Source organism: Mastigoproctus giganteus, chromosome 6 (genome assembly GCF_048544385.1).
Source record: "Mastigoproctus giganteus isolate SK-2022 chromosome 6, ASM4854438v1, whole genome shotgun sequence".
Lineage (NCBI taxonomy): Eukaryota > Metazoa > Arthropoda > Arachnida > Uropygi > Thelyphonidae > Mastigoproctus > Mastigoproctus giganteus.
In genome coordinates, this window is record NC_143580.1 from 172,508,489 (window position 1) to 172,529,083 (window position 20,595).

General features: G+C 39.2%; 1 protein-coding gene across 1 annotated transcript; it reads right to left on the reverse strand.

Moving 5' to 3' along the window:
* Positions 1-3,290: 3,290 nt before the first annotated feature.
* On the reverse strand, positions 3,291-16,978 carry LOC150084751 (uncharacterized). The gene is made up of 4 exons (XM_090376347.1): positions 16,838-16,978; positions 16,578-16,730; positions 13,847-15,557; positions 3,291-3,421 (listed from the first exon to the last, which is right to left on the reverse strand). The coding sequence occupies exons 1-4, from the start codon at positions 16,976-16,978 to the stop codon at positions 3,291-3,293; spliced, it is 2,136 nt and encodes a 711-aa protein (XP_090232473.1).
* Positions 16,979-20,595: the final 3,617 nt, after the last annotated feature.

Consider the following 20,595-nt stretch of genomic DNA (forward strand, 5'->3'; position numbering starts at 1 on the left):
CTAATGAGGGTGCCACCCCCATTTCGTATAATATGCACTGAGAGAACGAGAGAGAGAGAGAGAGAGAGAGAATGCTTAAAACTATCCAAAAACATTCGCTGAAATAATTACATGTTAATTTAGATTAGTAAACTGCACAGAAAATTATTTGAACAAGTTATTCTCAGAAATTTTATACTGATTTTTTGAAAATGGAATCAAGCTTACAACGTATAATATAAATATTGTATGTGACTAGCTGTTCCTAAATTTTCCATCCTTCGCCATCATTGAGGCCCCGGAATTTTGTGTGTAAGAGCTCCTCATAAATTATCACTATGTAATAAACTGCACGTTCATATCAGTGAACTTAATTAAGTTTCATTGTTCCATACTGCCTTTTGTTTAGTTGTATATCTGACATCATTGTAAGTAAAATTCTGCCCGATTTCTTTTCTGTATATCCTGTTGAAATCAGTGTTACAATGTAGTGAAATTCCCAAACTATTGTGTCTCATTTTGCATACAACCATGCGTATTTTGAACTACTAAAATGTTAAAGAGAAAACCTTTTCATGGAGAAGCCAGCTTTTGTCTGTTGTTAACAATAGGCCTGTCTCTTCCGTTTTGAGATATAAACAACGGACAAATGAATACTGTATACAAAACTTTAGTAGGGTCTTTTTTGTCGAAGCAAATAATTAAAAAAGCGACTTAAATCCCATTTCATTAATAATTGAAAGAAACCGATAACTGAGGAAAGAAGGCAAATATCCTTCAATAAAGGAAAATATATTTGTTTTTAATGTAAGAACTACTTTAGCATTTGATAAATTCTCTCCCTCAAGAAATTGGTTTATGGCTTATTTTTTACTTATGCTAAAATCTATTAGAGACGCTCTTCGCTTCACTTAGAGAGCACCACTTAGTTAAATTAATGGACATTTGCAAACTGCTTAGAAAATTCTCTGTCCTCAGGGAACGGGCAATAGAGAATCATTAATTTTTTGTTCTTTTATTCATTGAACAAAATATAAAATGTTTTTGTTTTTGTCTCCGTGCATTATTTTTCAGTGAATTTTACTCACAATAATGTTGATTGGTAAAAAAAAACAAACCTCGAAATTAAAATAAAATATTTACCGTATTAATTATTGTTTCTTATCCAGCAACTAATAATTCTGAACATGTCTAAAATTTTATTCGTTGTTTCTCTCTTCCCACTGGAATGATACCCTGAAATACAATACAGTTAATGCCGATAAAGTGTTACCTCATACCTAATTAATAAAAGCTATCGTTTTTTTACTGCAGTTACCCAAATTAAATGAATGAACTGGTTGATCCATGAGAGCCGACCAGAGAAAATATTTAAACATAAACTAAATTTCACCGCACTTTACTGTCATTCACTCTCTAGAGTTCTAGATCTCGCGGCGTTCGTTATATGCTCTGAAATAAGAACTCAGCAAAATTTTAAGGTTCGTTATAGTCGCTTGTTCATCTGTTCGAAAGATTGACTAAAACCAGTTTTCTACAGTGAATGCTCCGATGTCGCTATATTCTCTGATTATTCGGGTTACGAAATACCTTTCAGAATTTTTTTTTTTGTTTTGGTAGTCGCAAAATTGGTAATGTCGTCTCGTAACCAATACAGCTACCTTCAGAGTTGGCAGTGTTGAACACGCTCTGCGCTAACGGAAAATATAGGCGTTAACATAATCTATAATGCTGGGTGATGCAATGCCTGGGGGTTTGAAGAACGCTATTACTGTTACTACTTTCCAAAAGAAAATCTATGGCAATTAGGAAAGTTGAAAATGCAAGTAACTGGACAAAGTACTGGAGCACTCACATTCAGTTTATTTCTGTTTGCAGGAATTCTTCCATAGTATCTTTAATTTCAGCGGAATGCAAGTTAACCTTTGGCCAACCCGAGGCGACATAACTTTATCGTATATGTATTTGTGTTTCATTCGTGTCGTTCATCAAGCACTAGTGGACAATAATTATTGTCATATTTAACTTGTTGAACCCGCTGAATGAAAAAGATTTCAACACCTTTACCAAGTCTGATCAAAAAGTCCAAGATTTTATTCATTATAAAAGGAGCTGTAGAGAAAGAGAGCCAAGATGATAAGCGTGGAGAAGGTTATCCCCATTACTGATTCGAGTCACTTTCCCGCTACACCAAACTATTAACGAGCAGCGCGTGTTAAAAGTTCAGACGTGTTTTAGGACTCTGTCGCAGTCGTAAAGGATACTAAAGCAGAACAACATGTGCGCATCAAGTTTTTCATAAAGAACGACAAAAAAAAAAACGGCGCGGATATCCTTCAGCTTTTAAAACTGCATTTGTGATACTTGTTTAAATAAGACTGTGCCGACCTGGCTAGCCGGGTAGGTAAAGTGCCTGCCTGGCAACCCAAAGGTCGCGGGGTCGATTCCCGCCTCGGGCTGGATATCACGATGGTGCCGAACCAACCGGTTGGTTGGATATCCCAGCCACGATACACGAAGGAAGCAAAAAAAAAAAAAAAACTGGTTCCTTCGTGTATTGATCACATCATACGAAATAAATAAATAAGACTGTAGTTTATTAATGGATGAAAAGTTTCTAAAAAAAGATCAAGAATCTATCGAAGATGACCAACGTTCAGTCGCACTTCAACTTTAAGTAGTGAATGCTTGCTAAAGTAGGTGGAAAAAAGAATTCGTTTTGATTGGGGATTAATCATTCAAGAAATTGATGAACTGGGAATCTCTTTTGGATCATGCTAGGTGATTTTGAAAGAAGTTTTCGTGCGCCAAGTAGTGTTATCAGAATGATAATCAAAAGGTTCACTGTCGAAACTGCAATTTGCAAAGAATAGTAGAAATTGATTATTTTTTTTTCGTTAGTGGCATTGTTACTGGTGTTGCATGGTGATATGGCTGTAACATCGAAACGAAATTCCAGTCATCCCAGTTGAATTTAGCCAAGTTGCTCCGTCCAAAAAGTTGTTTCTTTTTCTACATTTAGGGTATCGTTCTTTATGAATTTCTTCAGAATGGTCATAGCGTAAACCAGGCCTATTATAAAGAGCAGGTTCCAATTCAAAGGAGGAAAAAAGGAAAATAACACTGCAAGCTGTTTGTAACTAGTGGATGGTGTCTCCCTATGACAGTGTTCCACACATTGCCTAAACTAACATAACCTAACCTGTCCTTGTGATATTCTGCTCTCCGTATTCACCTGACCTTGCTCCCTTTAATATTTTATTTTCCCCAAACTTAATATGAAGTTTTAAGGAGAAAAGTTTGATCACATTCTAACTATCCAACAGAGTGCGACGGTGGAACTCATTCAGCTCACATCGAAGATTTTGATCGATGCTTCCAGAAGTTGCAGGAAGGTTGGGCACCTGAATATCATCAGGAGAAAGTACTTCTAAAGTGGCCGCTTGTAAAATATAAAAATGTAATATACTCTGTTTTTATTATTATTATTTTTTTAGCTTTATCTTTGGTTCAGTAAGTGAGGTAGAGCAGTGAATATTATATTGGTACTGTTATTTACAATATGTAATTATTGACGGCTGACTGATTAGTTTCTCACAGACAGAGGCAACTAAATCCATAATGCGTCTCGGCTGGATCTGTAAATTTGCATGTTCTTGAGTTTTTTTTTTTTTTTGTTTGTTTTGAGATTAAAAGCGGACTGCTATTGTTTGAGACTTTAGTTGTAACGACTACTTCCAGTCATAGTATGTCAGTCCACGTGATATGCTGGTTGCTATGTTATTTTACCATGTATTATATAATTCCTCCATTCTTCGAAGGTATTTCCTCTCCAAGCAAACGGCAAATGGCGAATCCACCCACTGTACATACTGAACATGAAAAGACAGACAGTATTGAAAGGAGTAACATTAATACAGTATTCCATTTGAGTGTAATAATATTTCGTTGCTCAACACAACTAGGCAGAGTTATTATGCGTAATTACTGAAATCTTTCGTCTTTTATATATATATATTTTTTTCTTATTATTATTTCTAATTTAAGTGCACGCTCTTTAAAAAGTGAATAGTTTAGAGATTGTGTCGAGGCAACTGAATCAATTGGGATTCAGTACATTGCGGCGTCTGTATTATTGTTTTACGCAATTAATAAATTATTATCAATTTGAGAGAGAGAGAAAGATCGCTAATTTGTACAGTATTTTGTTTTTAACAGAAAAATTAGCATAACATTCAGCAATATCCTCGCGTCTTCTTGACCAACACTCCAAACTACAGCTGTGATTGAAGGCAGTTTGAATTTGATGGTACTGCTCCAATTTTTCCAGTTCCTCTGACATTCATTGGCTCTTGTATAGCTCATTTCCAAGTTATAAATTTAGTGACCTAAGGAAGAATTTGTATTACTGACTGTTATTTGCCTTCGAGTCTAATCCTAACATAATATTATCTTCAGTTTCAATCACATTCAAATGATTATTGTTGTTCGATTTTGTACCGAGGAGACTAAGGCCACAAAATGTCAGATTGTTGCGTTTTTGAATTGTGTTTATACTATGATCGGTTTTGCTGGACGAAAACGTGAATTTCCTCTTGGGGAGGCGGGAAAGAGGGAGCATGTAATCTTCATCCGAGACCAACTAAGTCTGATACGGTGTGAAAAACGTCCATAAAAACTTCTCATTTTTTGGCGGGACTCGAATCCATGCCTTTTCCACACGGTATGGAAAGACAGCGATCGTAACCCTTGTGCTACCCAGGAGGGCATTATGTTCAAGGTATGCTTCAATAGGAATCGCTGGCAATATGATAACAAGAGACTATTCCTACCATTCGTAACTCGTAGTATTAGTATTAAAATGTTCATGTAACATTTTATTCTACGATCTGTGGTATTAGAACGACAGTAGTATAAGGTTGGGGTTCTAACCGACTTCGGCTCTATGAATTTTGGCGTCAATTTTCGTGCGTGCTGCCGCGTCGGTCGCTTGTTTTGCCGTTTAGGTTTTGAGCGTCTGCCGGTGAAGCGAGCCGAGGTTTAGGTTTAGCGGTTGCGCCGAGGCTTAGTTGCGGAAAAATATATTTTAGTTCTTATTTCGCCCGCTAGATGGCGCCACTTATTTTCGCCATTAAATTAAAATTTTTTTTTTTCTTTACCCAGGCTCGAACCCATGTCGTTGCTACTGGTGGTCCACTGCTTATCCCCACGGCTACCCTTTCAGTTGTAAGAATATGTGTAAATGTAGCTCTTATAGTTAAGAGTGGTGTGAGTGTGACGTATGAAGTTGTATTTCGCCTTTTTCTGATTGGAGGGGGATATGAACCGATGTTCTGATTGGTTTGGGGGTATAAACCGACTTCGGCTCTGAGTCTACCGGTGATTTTCTGGTCTGTTGATGCCGTAGAAATCGTCTGCTTTTGCCGCATTGGTTTTCAAGGTGGCGTTGGAGGGTGCGCAATGAATTGTGGGTTCGCGCACGCACACACACACAAGCCCGAGCTCTTGAGCTCGCGCACGCACACACACACACACACACACACACACACACACAAGAAAATAGAGCAGTAGACATTCTTTCCCAAGACAAAGGTTTTGGCGGGAGAAACGTGGACGCTGTAGACATACGGGCACTTGGGGGGGGGTCACAAAAGTTCGAGCCCGACGATGGCCACGACAACAGAAGCCCACGAAACAGTGCCGCCATCTAGCGAGTCATTCTGAAAGCTGAAATCAAAGATTTTATTTTATTTAAGGTGTTTAAATTTTTTTTTTTTTTTTTTTTTTCCTAGGTAGCTATGACTTTGCCGTTTAAATATATTTCAGTGGCTTTGCAATATGTGGCGCCATCTGTGGAAGCAATCTGAAAGCTGAAAATTAAAAGATTTTATTTAAATATATATATATATTTTTTTTTCCCTACATACTTCTTGAACGGAGATTGCCACGACATCGTAACAACCAAGAAAATGTGTCGCCATATAGCGTGTCATTCTGAAAGTTGAAATTAAGGATTTTATTTAAATATATATTTTTTCTCTCACATACGGATACTTGGTGTCACAATACTTCTTGAACGGAGATTGCCAAGACATCGTAACTACCAAGAAACTGGTCGCCATCTACCGATCTATTCTGCAAGTTGAAAAGCTGAAAAATTAAGTATTTTTATATGTTTAATGTTATGTTATGTGCTTTTTTTTGATGGTTAAATTTTTATATGTATATATTTTTACCCATAACTATTTATGATGGTTCCTCTTCAAGTTGAATTTTGTATCCTGATGCTTAGTCTATCTTGAAAAAAAAAAAAAAAAAAAAAAAAACCTGAAAAGTAAAATGTATTGATGTGTATATATATTTATTTACCTTCTTCAGATTCTTTCCACAACTTTGAATTTTTTTAAATTTCTACTTTCTAAGAAAAAAAGACAGACAATATTTTTCAAATAGATATGTTTATTGATAAATAATAAAAAAAAAAAATAAAAAAAAAAATAAAAAAAAATTACAAGATAGTGGGGTCATCGCTATTTTTACCCCATCTTTAACCATTAGCTTCCAAACCCGCCATATAAGATGCAAAGAAACAGGGGTCGCGCCATAAGTACTCCTGGTTTTCGTAGAAGTCCATCTGGAAAAGAAAAAAGAAATGTTACAAGATTACAACGATCCGCGCGTCGTTGGAAGTTTTAGTGGTGTTAATGCATTACAAAAACATACAAAATTACCCAGACGTATCGTGAAAGAGTATTTGTCATCTCAACCTGCTTATGTCAGACACAAACCTCAAAGAGTTAATTTTCCTAGAAACCAAATAATAGTTCCTGGTCTACACCATACGTTTCAGTGTGACTTAGCAGAAGTTTCCAATCTGTCTGATGCTAATGGCGGAGTGCGTTATTTACTCGTCTGTATAGACGCTTTTTCTAGATACGCCTGGGTGAGAACACTTAGAAATAAAACATCGAAGCAGATGGTAAAAGCATTCAAATCAATTTTCAAGGAAGAAACGCCATTCAGTGTTAACAGTGACAGAGGTAGAGAGTTTATAAACAAAGATGTGAGGGCCCTATTTAAATCTCTCAACATTAATTTTTATACTACTAGATCGGAGAAAAAGGCTGCAATCGCTGAACGTTTTATTCGAACTCTGAAAGAAAAAATATTTAAATGGATAACTTATTCTGAAAGTAAGAAATATGTGCATGTTCTTCCCGACATTGTAGCTACTTATAATCGAACGCCACATTGAGCTATAGGAATGCCACCTGCCGATGTCACTTTGCATAATGAAGAAGACGTCTACAGGAAATTGTACTTGAAAAAACCAAAGAACAGACTCCTAAATTTAAAGTGGGGGATCGTGTCGTTCTAAGTACAGGTTCGAATCTTTTCCGCAAAGGATTCTGGGGCAGTTGGACGCGTGAAATTTTTACTATATCTCAAGTATTGAAACGAAGAAAGCCAGTTGTGTACAGAGTACAAGACAAAGCAGGCGACACTATCGAAGGTACCTTTTATGAGCAACAGTTACAACTTGTTAATATTCACGACAAGTTGCCACAGGATACATATCTTATTGAAAAAGTACTTAAGGAGCGACGTGTGGGAGGAGAACGTCAATTCCGTGTTAAGTGGCTAGGATATCCTGCTTCCTACAGCAGTTGGGTTTCGGCTAAAGATGTTCTTCTTAACACTACCGAGTAATGCATGCATGGATTTCCATCCCCAGAATACGCAAGCTAATTTTACTATTATATTGCCCGACACTATACCTCTCAAAGGCAATTGGGAGGTGGCACTTGCAGAAATACACGTGCCTAAGTCATGGGACAATATTTCCGAAGGTTGGGCCGAGTTTGCAATTCTGCAGAAAGAACCGACAGTTAGGAACCCTGAGGTTTACATGCTGAACGATGAGTACGAAAATTCGTCTAAATTGATTGAACATATGTGTGGTCTTAATACCAATTTAGAGCTTAAAGTAGAAGAGACAGAATTCAAAGTGAGATTTACAATTCGCGTTAAAAATGGCTGTGAGTTGCGCATGACTTTACGAACTGCCAGAATTCTAGGACTAGTACACAAAGTAGTAGTGAGTGAAGCTGTTGACAAATCTAGAACTTTTAAAGGGGAGTACATAGGAAAGTGGATACCTAAAGGTAAAATAGTGTTACCACCATTAAAGCCTAACAGTGAGTGTGCTGATAGGAAGCTTGTACTCGTACAACAGCCGACTTGTGATGTTCGCGAGCATAAAATTCCTTATGGTAATTACGGTAGCATCTCCGAAATTCTAAAGGTTATGACTTTTATAGCCCCCGAAATTAAAGGTTCTGTTAATGCCCGTGGTTTTGTTTCTTTCGAAATAGAAAGCGGTGTGCGTCTTCGCTTCCCTGAGACAGGACTCGGTGAGTTACTCGGTTTTGAGCGTATGCCCGATGGTTTCGAAGGAACAGCGAGATCGAAATTTCCCGGAGATATAAATAGAGGTGTAGGCTCTTATTTTGTTTATAGTAGTGTGATAGAAGACCAGGTCGTGTGTGATATCAGAGCGCCTCTTTTGCGAGTAGTACCGTTCGGAAGCAGTGGTGAATTCTTACATTTGGACTATTACCCTGTACTGCTCTCGAACATTCAATCCATTTCTATTCAAATTCGCACAGACAGTGGTCAGTTATTTCCATTCAGAGGTGGTAAAACTCTAATTAAGTTACATTTTCGACCCCAATGAACGCGTACGTTGATTACTACTCAGTGCAAGCGGGGGGAAATCCCTACTTTGTAGGAGCAGCGATCCAGAGAGGTCAAGGTTTAGGCAGTATATTCAGATCAGCATTTACATTTCTCTCTCCTCTTCTGAAGCCCGCAGCCAAATTCATCGGTCGCCAAGTGCTATCGGCAGGTCGTAATATCATAGATGATGTCATTTCGGGAGCACCCGTGAAACGCTCGTTTATAAATCGAGCTTCTGAAGTAGGACAGGCCATTAAGCAAAAAGTTCGTAGTCAGAGTGGAGGTAAACGTCGAAAGAAAAAAAAATATCAGGACATCTTTCAATGATGGGTGAAGTTATGATGTCAGAACTAGACCTGTTTGCACAGCCTGCCACTAATCTATGCATCGAGCGATCTTCATACATTACTTTTTTGCCTTTAGCTTCAGTGGATACGCCGGGCCCAATAGAATTTTCCGTACCGGGGACATCAGAAGAATATCTGGACCTGGGAAAAACTTATTTGCGACTCAAAGTACAGTTAACTCAAAGCGACGGAAAAGAATTACAGTCGAGTGTAGGAGTTGTCAACAACTTTTTTCACTCCATGTTTAAACATGTGGATCTTTTCGTTCAAGACAAATTAATTAATCCAAGCAGCGACACATACCCCTATAGAGCTTATTTAGAAACGCTTTTGAATTTTGACAGAGGAGCAAAAAAATCACAGCTCACTACAGAACTGTTCGTAAAAGACAATTTTTCGGATGTTTCGCAAATGTTTTCTCAGCCTGACAGTGGTATGAATCAACGTATGAAGTTTTTTTCGAAAACCAAAACTGTGGAACTTCTGGGTCGTCTCAGACTAGATTTGTGCCATCAAGACAAATATATTATTAATAATTTATCGCTCCGCCTAAGAATGGTTCGCAGTTCGCCCGAGTTCTGTCTGTTGTCTCTCGACAATACTGCTAAAATTCATATACGCGAAGCCTGTCTTTTTGTGCGTAAAGTTAAACTTAACCCCAGCATACAGTTAGCCCACATGAGTGTTCTTGAAAAACATTCTATTGTATATCCTATTAATAGAGCTGATGTAAGTTACTATTCAATACCAAAAGGCATGTCAGACTCTACCCGAGATAATATATATCTAGGCCAGATCCCCACTCGTTTAATAGTCGGTATTGTGTCCAGTGATAGTTTCAACGGCTCCCTCAAAACCAACCCATTCAATTTTGGTCACTACAACTTGTGCTATTTACTTCTGACGGCTGATGGTGTGCAGCATCCTTCCATTCCGCTAACACCCGATTATAAGAATGGACATTATACGCGGTCCTACCTGTCTATTTTCACATCGCTAAACAAATGGAATTCAGACTGTGGAAACGACATATCAATCCTGGATTATACAGAAGGGAATGTGCTTTATGCTTTCGACCTAACTCCCGACAGTAACGCTGTTGGCACGCACATCACTTCTTTACGGCGAGGCGGTGTTCGACTTGAACTGAAATTCGCAGAACCTCTTCCCGAAAACGTAACAGTGATCTTGTATGCCGAATTCGAAAACATTCTTTCTGTGACTAAGGACCGTTCAATCATCGTGAATTATGAACACTAGAGATATATTAAAGGTTTTAGAAGCAGACAGTGAATCGAGAAAACATCTGATCAGTGTCTGTGCCAGGGACGAGTTACCGTCAAAAATACAGAGGAAACCAGCATTGCTAGTCATCAATACAGACAAGGCACACATGCCAGGTAATCACTGGGTGAGTATCTTCCTAGGAAAAAGAGAAAGTCAATATTTCGACAGCTTTGCACGACCGCCGACACCGGACATTGCAGAGTTCCTTAACCAAAACAGTAAGAAATGGACTTATAACAAAGTGGTGATTCAACATCCAGAATCTATAGCGTGTGGACTACATTGTATTTTTTTCCTGACTCATCGGTGTAGAAATATTTCTATGTCAAAGATTGTAAACAAATATTATTGTAAAGATTTGTGGGCAAATGATTTGTTAGCCACATTACATGTAATTGAACCTTTACTTACAAAATAAAATTTTATTTATTTTTAAAAAGTGTCTGTTTTATTGAAAAAAAACTTACCACAACGAAATCCACGTATGTTTACGTCTCAAACGACGAGGCGATATTAAAGCCGTATATCGGCGCTTGACCTGCTTACGAGGCTTTACAACTTCGCTCTTGGAGTACCGTTGCTCCGACGCTTCAGAGGATGGAATTGTGGGTAGCGAGGCCGTTACGTTCGATACGCTGGTCTCGATATCGCTTGATGCCGACGAGGACGCTTGTTTTGCGGCATTAGTTTTCAGGCCTAAATATGACTGTAGTATCTGAAGATACATTTTAACTTTAGACTCGGGCTGCAAATCCTGTCTTTTTAAGATTTCAGACATTTTCTCGTCTAAAGAGAGCATCTGTTTTTGTTCTGGCGGTGCAGCTACAAGCAAGAATTTACGGAAAGATTCACTCATCTTCTAATCAAACTTGTAATGAGCGGAACCACTATACTTGCGATCAGGGGGAACAGTGAACCTCCTTGTTGAAGAATTAATTTCCGCCTAGTTTTAAATGCTACTTTTTTATCTGCTAGTGTTCTAAGCAGACGTTTTTTGCGTTGTAACTTGCTTTTCACTCTGTCTGTCAACGGAATGCTACCTTTGACTATGTTTTTACATATTTCACAGAGTGAATTTATTTCTGTTTGATTTGAACTCCTTAATAAAGCGGTTGCCTGTTTCGGCCGAACTTCCGACAGATACCTTATAAAGTTAGCATTGTTTTTTAGACGCAGAGCCATATGGGGATGTAAACAATCGTATGTCCTTCGTTTGGTAACACGTGTGAGCTCAGTCTCAACCTATCATCTGTGTTCTGACAAAAATCAAACAGTAAATATGAATGAGGATCGCGTGTTGCATGCTTATATATGTCGACTAAAACACGTGATCTCCCGGGGAAAACTTGACTTGCTAGGTGTGAAATTTGTCTTGAGTCGCGAGGGTTTTTAAAAACAATCAGATAGTGCGAATTCAAACTGATAGTACGGAACTGCGATCCTTGCGAAAACAGGTTTTGTGTTAACAAAATAACACTCAGATTTCTATGATGTGATCCTTTTATAAATATTTCAGAAACGACAATACTATCCTTTGCTTGGTTGATGAGATCGTCTAAAACAAGTAAATTTTTTACTGATGGATCGAATTCGGGGATGTTTAAACCCTCCACGAACTCGATTTGCGAGTAACACCGAAACTTATCTTGAAACTCTGAATAGCAATAGACGATTCTTTGAGGTGGTGGCGAAATTAAACTTTCACTATTTTCTAATAACGACAATACAAACGTCGTCTTTCCACTCTGTGTTGCTCCCGAGACTATAGCTGTGAATGGATGGTGAAACATTATGTAAATGAGCGCGCGCTAGTCTGGACCAAGTATTTATGTGTGTGTTCGCGCGCTGATGCGAGAGGTAGGACTAGCAACTGTAAAGACAGAAGGTGACGTCTCCAGAAAAACGAAACATTGTCCCCTTTTTTAAAAAACTGTGAGTTATGAAAAAGGTTTTTTTTTTGGAAGTTGTCTTTTCCATGAAACCATTCTTGACACAGAAAAAAGTGTATTCCTCCATCTAAGCGCGCCCGACACTTCGTGGCGGGTGGGATGGGGTGCCGCGATCCCCCCGTGCGCGCGCCCATCACAACGTGATGGGTGGGAGGGGTGCCGCGATTCCCCCGTGCGCGCGCCCATCACAACGTGATGGGTGGGAGGGGTGCCGCGATCCCCCCGTGCGCGCGCCCATCACAACGTGATGGGTGGGAGGGGTGCCGCGATTCCCCCTGCGCCCTGCGATTCCCATCCGAGTGCCGTCACGAATGTGACGTCGGTGGGAATAGGATGGGGAAGACGTGCCCGATCGACTTCGCCGACATCCTGAAAAAAAAAGGAGACGTCACCAGAGGTAGCCATTGAAAACTGCTTAGTGTCAAAAACATGGGGATTTCACTGGGTTTTTTTTCTAATGTTGATAGTATGATGACTAGGTGGTTAGCTTTCGCTATGTGTCTTGGAAATATCCATAAGGGTAAGTGCGTGTGTTGTCTCCTATCACACGTTTAGCGAAAGTAAATCCAAACCTTTTTGTTACTGAGGACTCAAGGAGACGAGAAGTACGTTTGTCTCTCCGGACAGAAAACGGTACATCGACAGAAACGTCAACATGTTGGCCTTTTGCAGCAGCTGTCATAACATTCATGTTGACTAACTTCGCGTTTTTGGCATTAAGTGTCACACCCTTGCATTTGGTCACTGTTTTACCCCCTTGGGTGCGGAAGGAGTATGATTTGGGACCGGTCGAGGCAAACTCAACAATGTGGTCCCCAGACAATTCGTCTGTGAGCTGACCCAGCGAGTGACCTATGGGTGGACGTTCGTCCCCCTGTTTTTGGACAAACACCACCGAATCAGTATCGCAATATAAAAGAGATTGGCGTAGAGGGGCCATAGCTTTGTAAAGCTTTATTCGGCCATAGGAAGCGACGAAAGAGCCAATGACTGCATTACCCCGACGGTATGGTTCTTCCGTTCCATCAATCGGGGCAAATGCAACTTGCATTATTTCTTCCGACACTAACATGACGTCGTGGATGATTTTTGTGTCATCCATAAAAAGCTGTACAACGCTTTCGTAAGTGTTACATACTGCAGTGCTCACCCTATTAGTTCTCATTGCGAGCCGACCCCATAAACTATTGAGACATAATTTTGCAAGTGAACGTCTAGCAGGGTTCGCCTTTATTTCATGCCTGTCCATAGAGATGCCTTCCCTACTTTTAAAATCGGAAATGTATGCATCGGGTTCAACCCCCTTGGGCCAGCCCGACGCCTCCTGTTTGATTTTCAAGAAGGTGTCTATGTAGCCACCAAATAAAGACTTATGGCTCTCTTTGAAATGCCAAACTTCGTAGATGTTATCAATTTTATAACCGCTCTCAACAGCCAGGTAAAACTCAGGCGTGCACCAGATTCCCGAAAAGCTCCGATCCTCGTGATTACAGGTGGGAGACAACTGCTCGGCACAAGCACCGCATAGCGGGAACACTAGCTTGCCATTGGAGCTTATTGGGAGGACGGGTAAGAACTCCTTTTCGGGCGCTGTCACCCTAGCATGGATTATACCAAAGTATGCATTGTGACTATAGTCAAAGTCGCTAAGAATGACTTCGGGGTGACCGCGAGGAAATACGCCGTATTTGCAAACCCACGGATACAACGAACAGAAATCCACATAGTGAATCTCCTCGTTATCCGCCACCTGGTGGTAAAGTTTAAAGCAGTCAACTCTACCTCCTCTGAGAGCGCTACGTGGTGTAATCGATTCGTACGTTATGAAAGCTGCAACAAATTCTTTCATGGCAGGGTCGTTTTTCTGTTGGTTGTCAAACTGGCATTCCCATACGGAAACCACATCATATCCTCGAGACCTAATGAAGGCCTCGCGATCCATGGTTTCAGCATATAGAGCGCCCATAGGTTTGTTTCTCTGTGTCAGTATAGTACTAGATCGAAAACAATTCTTGCACCCGTGATAGTAACAACCGTAGAATTCGTAAGCGGTGCTACCACATACCCCATCTAATAAAAAAGGACCTACTCTAACTTCACCACCCTGTGATCGAGCTTGTTGAATTTTAATGTTGTTCTGTTGTTCCTGCCACGAAAGCCAAGCCAACGCCTTCCTACTCTGTGTGTTACTCCCTATGTAGCCGCCAGGTGGTAGGATAGCCATTGTGTTTGGTTCTAAATAGTTTCTGGCGAAGATCCTACTACAAGCACCGGCGATAGTAATATCCTGACAGAAAGGATCAACTTGAGAGACTGCTATAAAGAGAGAACGGAACTTATTGCAGGAATCTCGCAATACTCTCACGTCGTCTAAGGCATAGGCCAAAAGTTCACATTTCAGGTTGTATGTATCTCGTGACTTCTCTTGGTACCATAACACGAATTCCGTACGGGTTTCTTCGCTCATGAATTCCGGTTTAAAATATTTTTGATCGGGCAAAGCTCCCACATAATCTAATGTGTCTATCTTGTGGAATTCGTGAGGGAAGAAGCCCTTACGCACCTCTGGCAGCTCGAACATAGCTGGCAGTTTTCGGAGTGGAACTGTTAGAAAAGAATAAGAGTCCAAGAAGACTATGTTTAACGAAGATAGAAAGATACCCAAAATCTTTGACCCATCATAGATAGTGTGAGGAGCTATGTGTTTCGCGAAAATATAAGAAAGCACAAAGTAACCGTCAAAACCACGAAGGTTGTGGGCGATTACTCGCACATTCTTATATTTTGGCTCTATGTGTCGAAGTTTTCGGCCATCACTACCTCGTTTCAAAGTCTCTCGGGTTCCTAACAGCTCATCCAAAAACTCCGCCATGCAATTGCGGCCCCAGTAAACGCGTTCCTGATCGCCAAAAGAAGCAACGCAGAGCACAGCCACATGCTCACCATCCAGCAAGACTGTTTCTGTGTCAAAGTATACAACAGAAACATCGTGCTTCGGGTCCTCAGGTTTTTGAACAAAGCAATGTTGTGTTTTGTGCACAGTTTTACAATAGCTACAGAAGTCGGGATCAATGCATTTGTGTGCTGTGTTGGTAAGAAAAGTGCACATACAAACGCCACAGCGATGCACTTCAGAGCAGGTTTTGTTTGCCCTGTGAGCGTTAATGCATGCTTCGCCTTGGAAAAAACGATTACAAAAATTACACAGGAGAAGGTTGTCTTCATTATGAACGGCGACAGCTCTGCATCTATTGCACTTGAAAGAGCAATTCTCGAGTAGGTAAAACCTTAAGGCATAGGGGACAATAATAATCACTGCCAAACAGAGCTTTCAAAGATCGCACAAGATCATAATGTCTGTCGTGACTGAGTAGAAATATCTGTTTAGCAGCAGCGGGGCCCCGATATGCAACTTCAAAACCGCACTCAGCGGAAATTACAACCAGTTGGTAATCAGGGATCGCTCGCTGAAACAACTCAACTTCATTCAAACCACAACTTTCTAAGGCAACCCCTGCGATACCATGTAAATTTGTAGCTCTGATAGTTTGCATACTACGCTTATCCTCTCGCACCTGTCTGTATATTTTTGCATCATCCTGATGGGCCGAAATACCAACAGCTAATGCTCTGGCGAGACATAAACTATCGGTATTGTTGATTTGAATGACAGCTTTTTTTTTTTTTAAAAAGTCATTCAAATTCAACATTGCCCTTTTTTTAATATTCTCAGAACGATAACCACCATCCCCCCTATTCGTGATATTAATAAGAATGACGTCCAGACTCAAGTCGTCCGTTATCATAAATTCACTGTTTGATTGGTCGACAGCTATAAATGCGGCCATCACACGGTCAAATGTCAGATCGGTTAGAGGCATAAATGGCAAGTTTATGGGATTTTTTAGACTGGGTGCGTCTAAACACAACCTAACATGAGAATAATCACCCTGATTACTTAAATTGGCGATTATCTCTTCTAGCATCCGCCGAAAGTTCGAAAAAAACAGATCCCCGTCTGCTAAGTTTACAATGTTTGTAAACCGGACCTCATACGTTTTAAATAAGGTCTGATATTTTTTTGAATAACGTGCAACCCCATCCTGTACTTCGTAGTACTGCTCAAAACTTTCTTGTACGGCTACTTCTCTCTCTTCCATCTAAAATTAAAAAAAAAAACGTCGCATAAGCTTTAGGTGTTTGTTTTTCGCGAAAAACAAAAAAAAAAAAAAAAAAATATATATATATATATATATATATATATAGGTATACTTACATCATCATCATCGTCATCGTTCAAAAATCCATCTAGTAATAACGGACTCTCAGCCTCCAATTCTTCTCCCCCAGCACCTTCTAACGTGTTGTCATGTGAGCATCCTGGTCGATGCTCAATACCGTCATCACCATAGCCAAAGAACTCCGCATTCTGAAAGGGTAACGTAAAAGAAACTCAGTTACCAAACAATAATTCTATAAACATTTTTAAAAAATCAAATAAAAAAATTTTTCAGTAATGAAAAAAGAAATACTTACACTCGAATATACCAAAGTTTGGCAGAATTCTATCTCAGCCTCTATCATCCTAGCATCTTCATGATCCTTCTCTACCCTGATAACTTCATCTATGAACTTCGAATCTACTTCGTCCCCAAAGAAAATATCTTCACTACTCATTTTGATTTCTTGTAATAGGAAAAAGGCACTTGTGAATTGTTGTCGTGTTGACCCCTTTTTAAAGCAAACTCGTGGATTGAAACAACATTTGACGTCAGCCAATCAGTGCTTAGATTCAATAGTATGTGAAAGTCACCGCCAATAGGAAAATACCATGACATGAGAGCGAAATCCTTACACATCAGTAAGGGTAGGTGTGGTATCTTTGAAGGTAACCTTTTGAAACTGAGTTATCTTTTACCTTTTGTTACTACAAGGGCATGTGAACGATAACAGCGCTAGTTATATAACCTTTGTACATGTTTCTACTTGTTCCCAGCCAACACCTTTGAAGTTGAACTAGCTTTTACCACTACTCTAAATTTAAACAAAGACTTTGGGGTTGGTATCACCTTTAGTTATATGATGAAATATAACCTTTGCATGACATGTGTCTAGCCGTTCCCGAACGACATCTTTGAAGGTGAGCTATCTTTTGCTTTTTTTTGTTACTCTACATTTGAACAAAGACTAAGGGAGCGGTTTTTGAACAAAGGTTTGGGAACGGTGGCGCAGACTTGGGGGTGGTATCTCCTTTAGTTATATGACGATATATAGCCTTTGTACGCCATGTGTCCACCTGTGATCACCCCACACCTTTGAAGTTGAACTAGCTTTGTTATCTTTTGCTTTAGCCCTCACTAAATTTGAACAAAAGACTTTGGGAGCAACACCTGCGTTAGCTATATGGTATTATATAACCATTGTACGACATGCCTCTACCTGTTCCTGACACGTCACGAACTTATGAGCCAGTAACAACACGACTAGATTCTAATCACATGATGCTATAGCCAGTGGACCACATTACAGTTTGGAGCTTTCTCAGTGTGGTTGTGAATTTTTCCACTGTTGCAGTTTTTTCCAAAATGCCAAAGCACGAAATGTTTGATGATATAAGACGACCAAACGTAACTTTCTACAGACGTCTGAGCCATAGTAGCACAGTTCGTGTTTATTGTCACGAATTCGAGCCACATGTTACGATTGAGACAACTAATACGCACATGATGCTATCCAGAAACCAGTGGGAAGAATTCAAAAACAAAATGACTGATATCTTGCTTTCCGTAAGAGCCAGATCTAAAGATGAAATCCATCTACCGGGGATCCGAATCAATACAGATGTCGGTGCTTGTGATTTCTATTGGAAACAATTCTCGCTATCTGCAGAACGACGAATGACTCTCCACCTTTCTGAACTTGAAGCTATATCTAATAGAATCATAGACATAGATTCTTTTCTTCAACGTCTAGAAGACGAAAAACCCGCATTTCTGTTAATGCAATCAGTTATACTTGAGCATCTTGATTGTGTTAGAGAACGTATAAAGAACGATGTGTTTACTGGCTCTATCGATGTTTCGTTTAACGACGTTTATGCGTACTTTGTAAGAAATGCTGAACCATCTACAAGTGTTAAAATTTTTTCTGCTAAGTGCTCGAAAGAAGGTGTAGTTACTGAGTTCAACGATTATGCTTTGTACAATGCTGTAGTTTCGATGATCGAAGAACTTCAAACTGCTTACACTACGAAATATACGAAGTATCCGTTCTGATCAAAGCAATGTGCATATGTAAGTTTTTGTGTTGATTTTTTGTGATTAGTAACAACATCTGTAAAAACTTACCAATAAAAACATGTCTATTTGAAAAATATTGTCTGTCTTTTTTCTTAGAAAGTAGAAATTAAGTTTTAATTTTCCATTAATCAATAACCTTTTTTTTTTAAAAAAATTGAGAATTTACTTTTAGGAAAGAAATGATTTCGAATATAGATTTTTAAAAAAAAAATTCAAAGTTGTGGAAAGAATCTGAAGAAAGTAAATAAATATATATACACATCAATACATTTTACTTTTCAGGTTTTTTTTTTTTTTTTTTTTTTTTTTCAAGATAGACTAAGCATCAGGATACAAAATTCAACTTGAAGAGGAACCATCATAAATAGTTATGGGTAAAAATATATACATATAAAAATTTAACCATCAAAAAAAAGCACATAACATAACATTAAACATATAAAAATACTTAATTTTTCAGCTTTTCAACTTGCAGAATAGATCGGTAGATGGCGACACAGTTTCTTGGTAGTTACGATGTCTTGGCAATCTCCGTTCAAGAAGTATTGTGACACCAAGTATCCGTATGTGAGAGAAAAAATATATATTTAAATAAAATCCTTAATTTCAACTTTCAGAATGACACGCTAGATGGCGACACATTTTCTTGGTTGTTACGATGTCGTGGCAATCTCTGTTCAAGAAGTATGTAGGGAAAAAAAAAAATATATATATATTTAAATAAAATCTTTTAATTTTCAGCTTTCAGATTGCTTCCACAGATGGCGCCACATATTGCAAAGCCACTGAAATATATTTAAACGGCAAAGTCATAGCTACCTAGGAAAAAAAAAAAAAAAAAAAAATTTAAACACCTTAAATAAAATAAAATCTTTGATTTCAGCTTTCAGAATGACTCGCTAGATGGCGGCACTGTTTCGTGGGCTTCTGTTGTCGTGGCCATCGTCGGGCTCGAACTTTTGTGACCCCCCCAAGTGCCCGTATGTCTACAGCGTCCACGTTTTTCCCCACCAAAACCTTTGTCTTGGGAAAGAATGTCTACTGCTCTATTTTCTTGTGTGTGTGTGTGTGTGTGTGTGTGTGTGCGTGCGCAAGCTCAAGAGCTCGGGCTTGTGTGTGTGTGCGTGCGCGAACCCACAATTCATTGCGCACCCTCCAACGCCACCTTGAAAACCAATGCGGCAAAAGCAGACGATTTCTACGGCATCAACAGACCAGAAAATCACCGGTAGACTCAGAGCCGAAGTCGGTTTATACCCCCAAACCAATCAGAACATTGGTTCATATCCCCCTCCAATCAGAAAAAGGCGAAATACAACTTCATACGTCACACTCACACCACTCTTAACTATAAGAGCTACATTTACACATATTCTTACACCTGAAAGGGTAGCTGTGGGGATAAGCACCGGACCACCAGTAGCAACGACATGGGTTTGAGCCTGGGTAAAGAAAAAAAAAAAATTTTAATTTAATGGCGAAAATAAGTGGCGCCATCTAGCGGGCGAAATAAGAACTAAAATATATTTTTCCGCAACTAAGCCTCGGCGCAACCGCTAAACCTAAACCTCGGCTCGCTTCACCGGCAGACGCTCAAAACCTAAACGGCAAAACAAGCGACCGACGCGGCAGCACGCACGAAAATTGACGCCAAAATTCATAGAGCCGAAGTCGGTTAGAACCCCAACCTTATACTACTAACGACATTATTAGTATTAAGTATGAAAATGACAATGCTTATTTAGAATCTGCCAAAATGAAAACAATAATAATAATAATAATAAATAATCAATAAAATAAGATAAATAAAATGAGATAAAATAAAATTGCTGTTATGTTGTATTTCGTCTGTCTCTTCCAAATATTTATCTAATCCTTTAAATCTACGCAAGCTCTCCACCTCTATAACGCTTAGTGATAACCTCTTCCAGTAGTTGATTGCTCTTTGCATATTTATTGAAAAGGTCAACCCTTTAGTCAATTAAGAATTTTTAA

What these genes read in the sequence shown, in the direction of transcription:
- LOC150084751 (XM_090376347.1), bottom strand. Translation starts at nt 16,978, where the DNA reads ATGAGTAGTGAAGATATTTTCTTTGGGGACGAAGTAGATTCGAAGTTC. An exon ending in ACGATGACGATGATGATGAT is followed by an intron (nt 15,558 to 16,577) that starts GTAAGTATACCT and finishes TGCTCTTTCAAG; the next exon opens with TGCAATAGATGCAGAGCTGT. An exon ending in CCTCCCAATAAGCTCCAATG is followed by an intron (nt 3,422 to 13,846) that starts GCAAGCTAGTGT and finishes ATATTTTACAAG; the next exon opens with CGGCCACTTTAGAAGTACTT.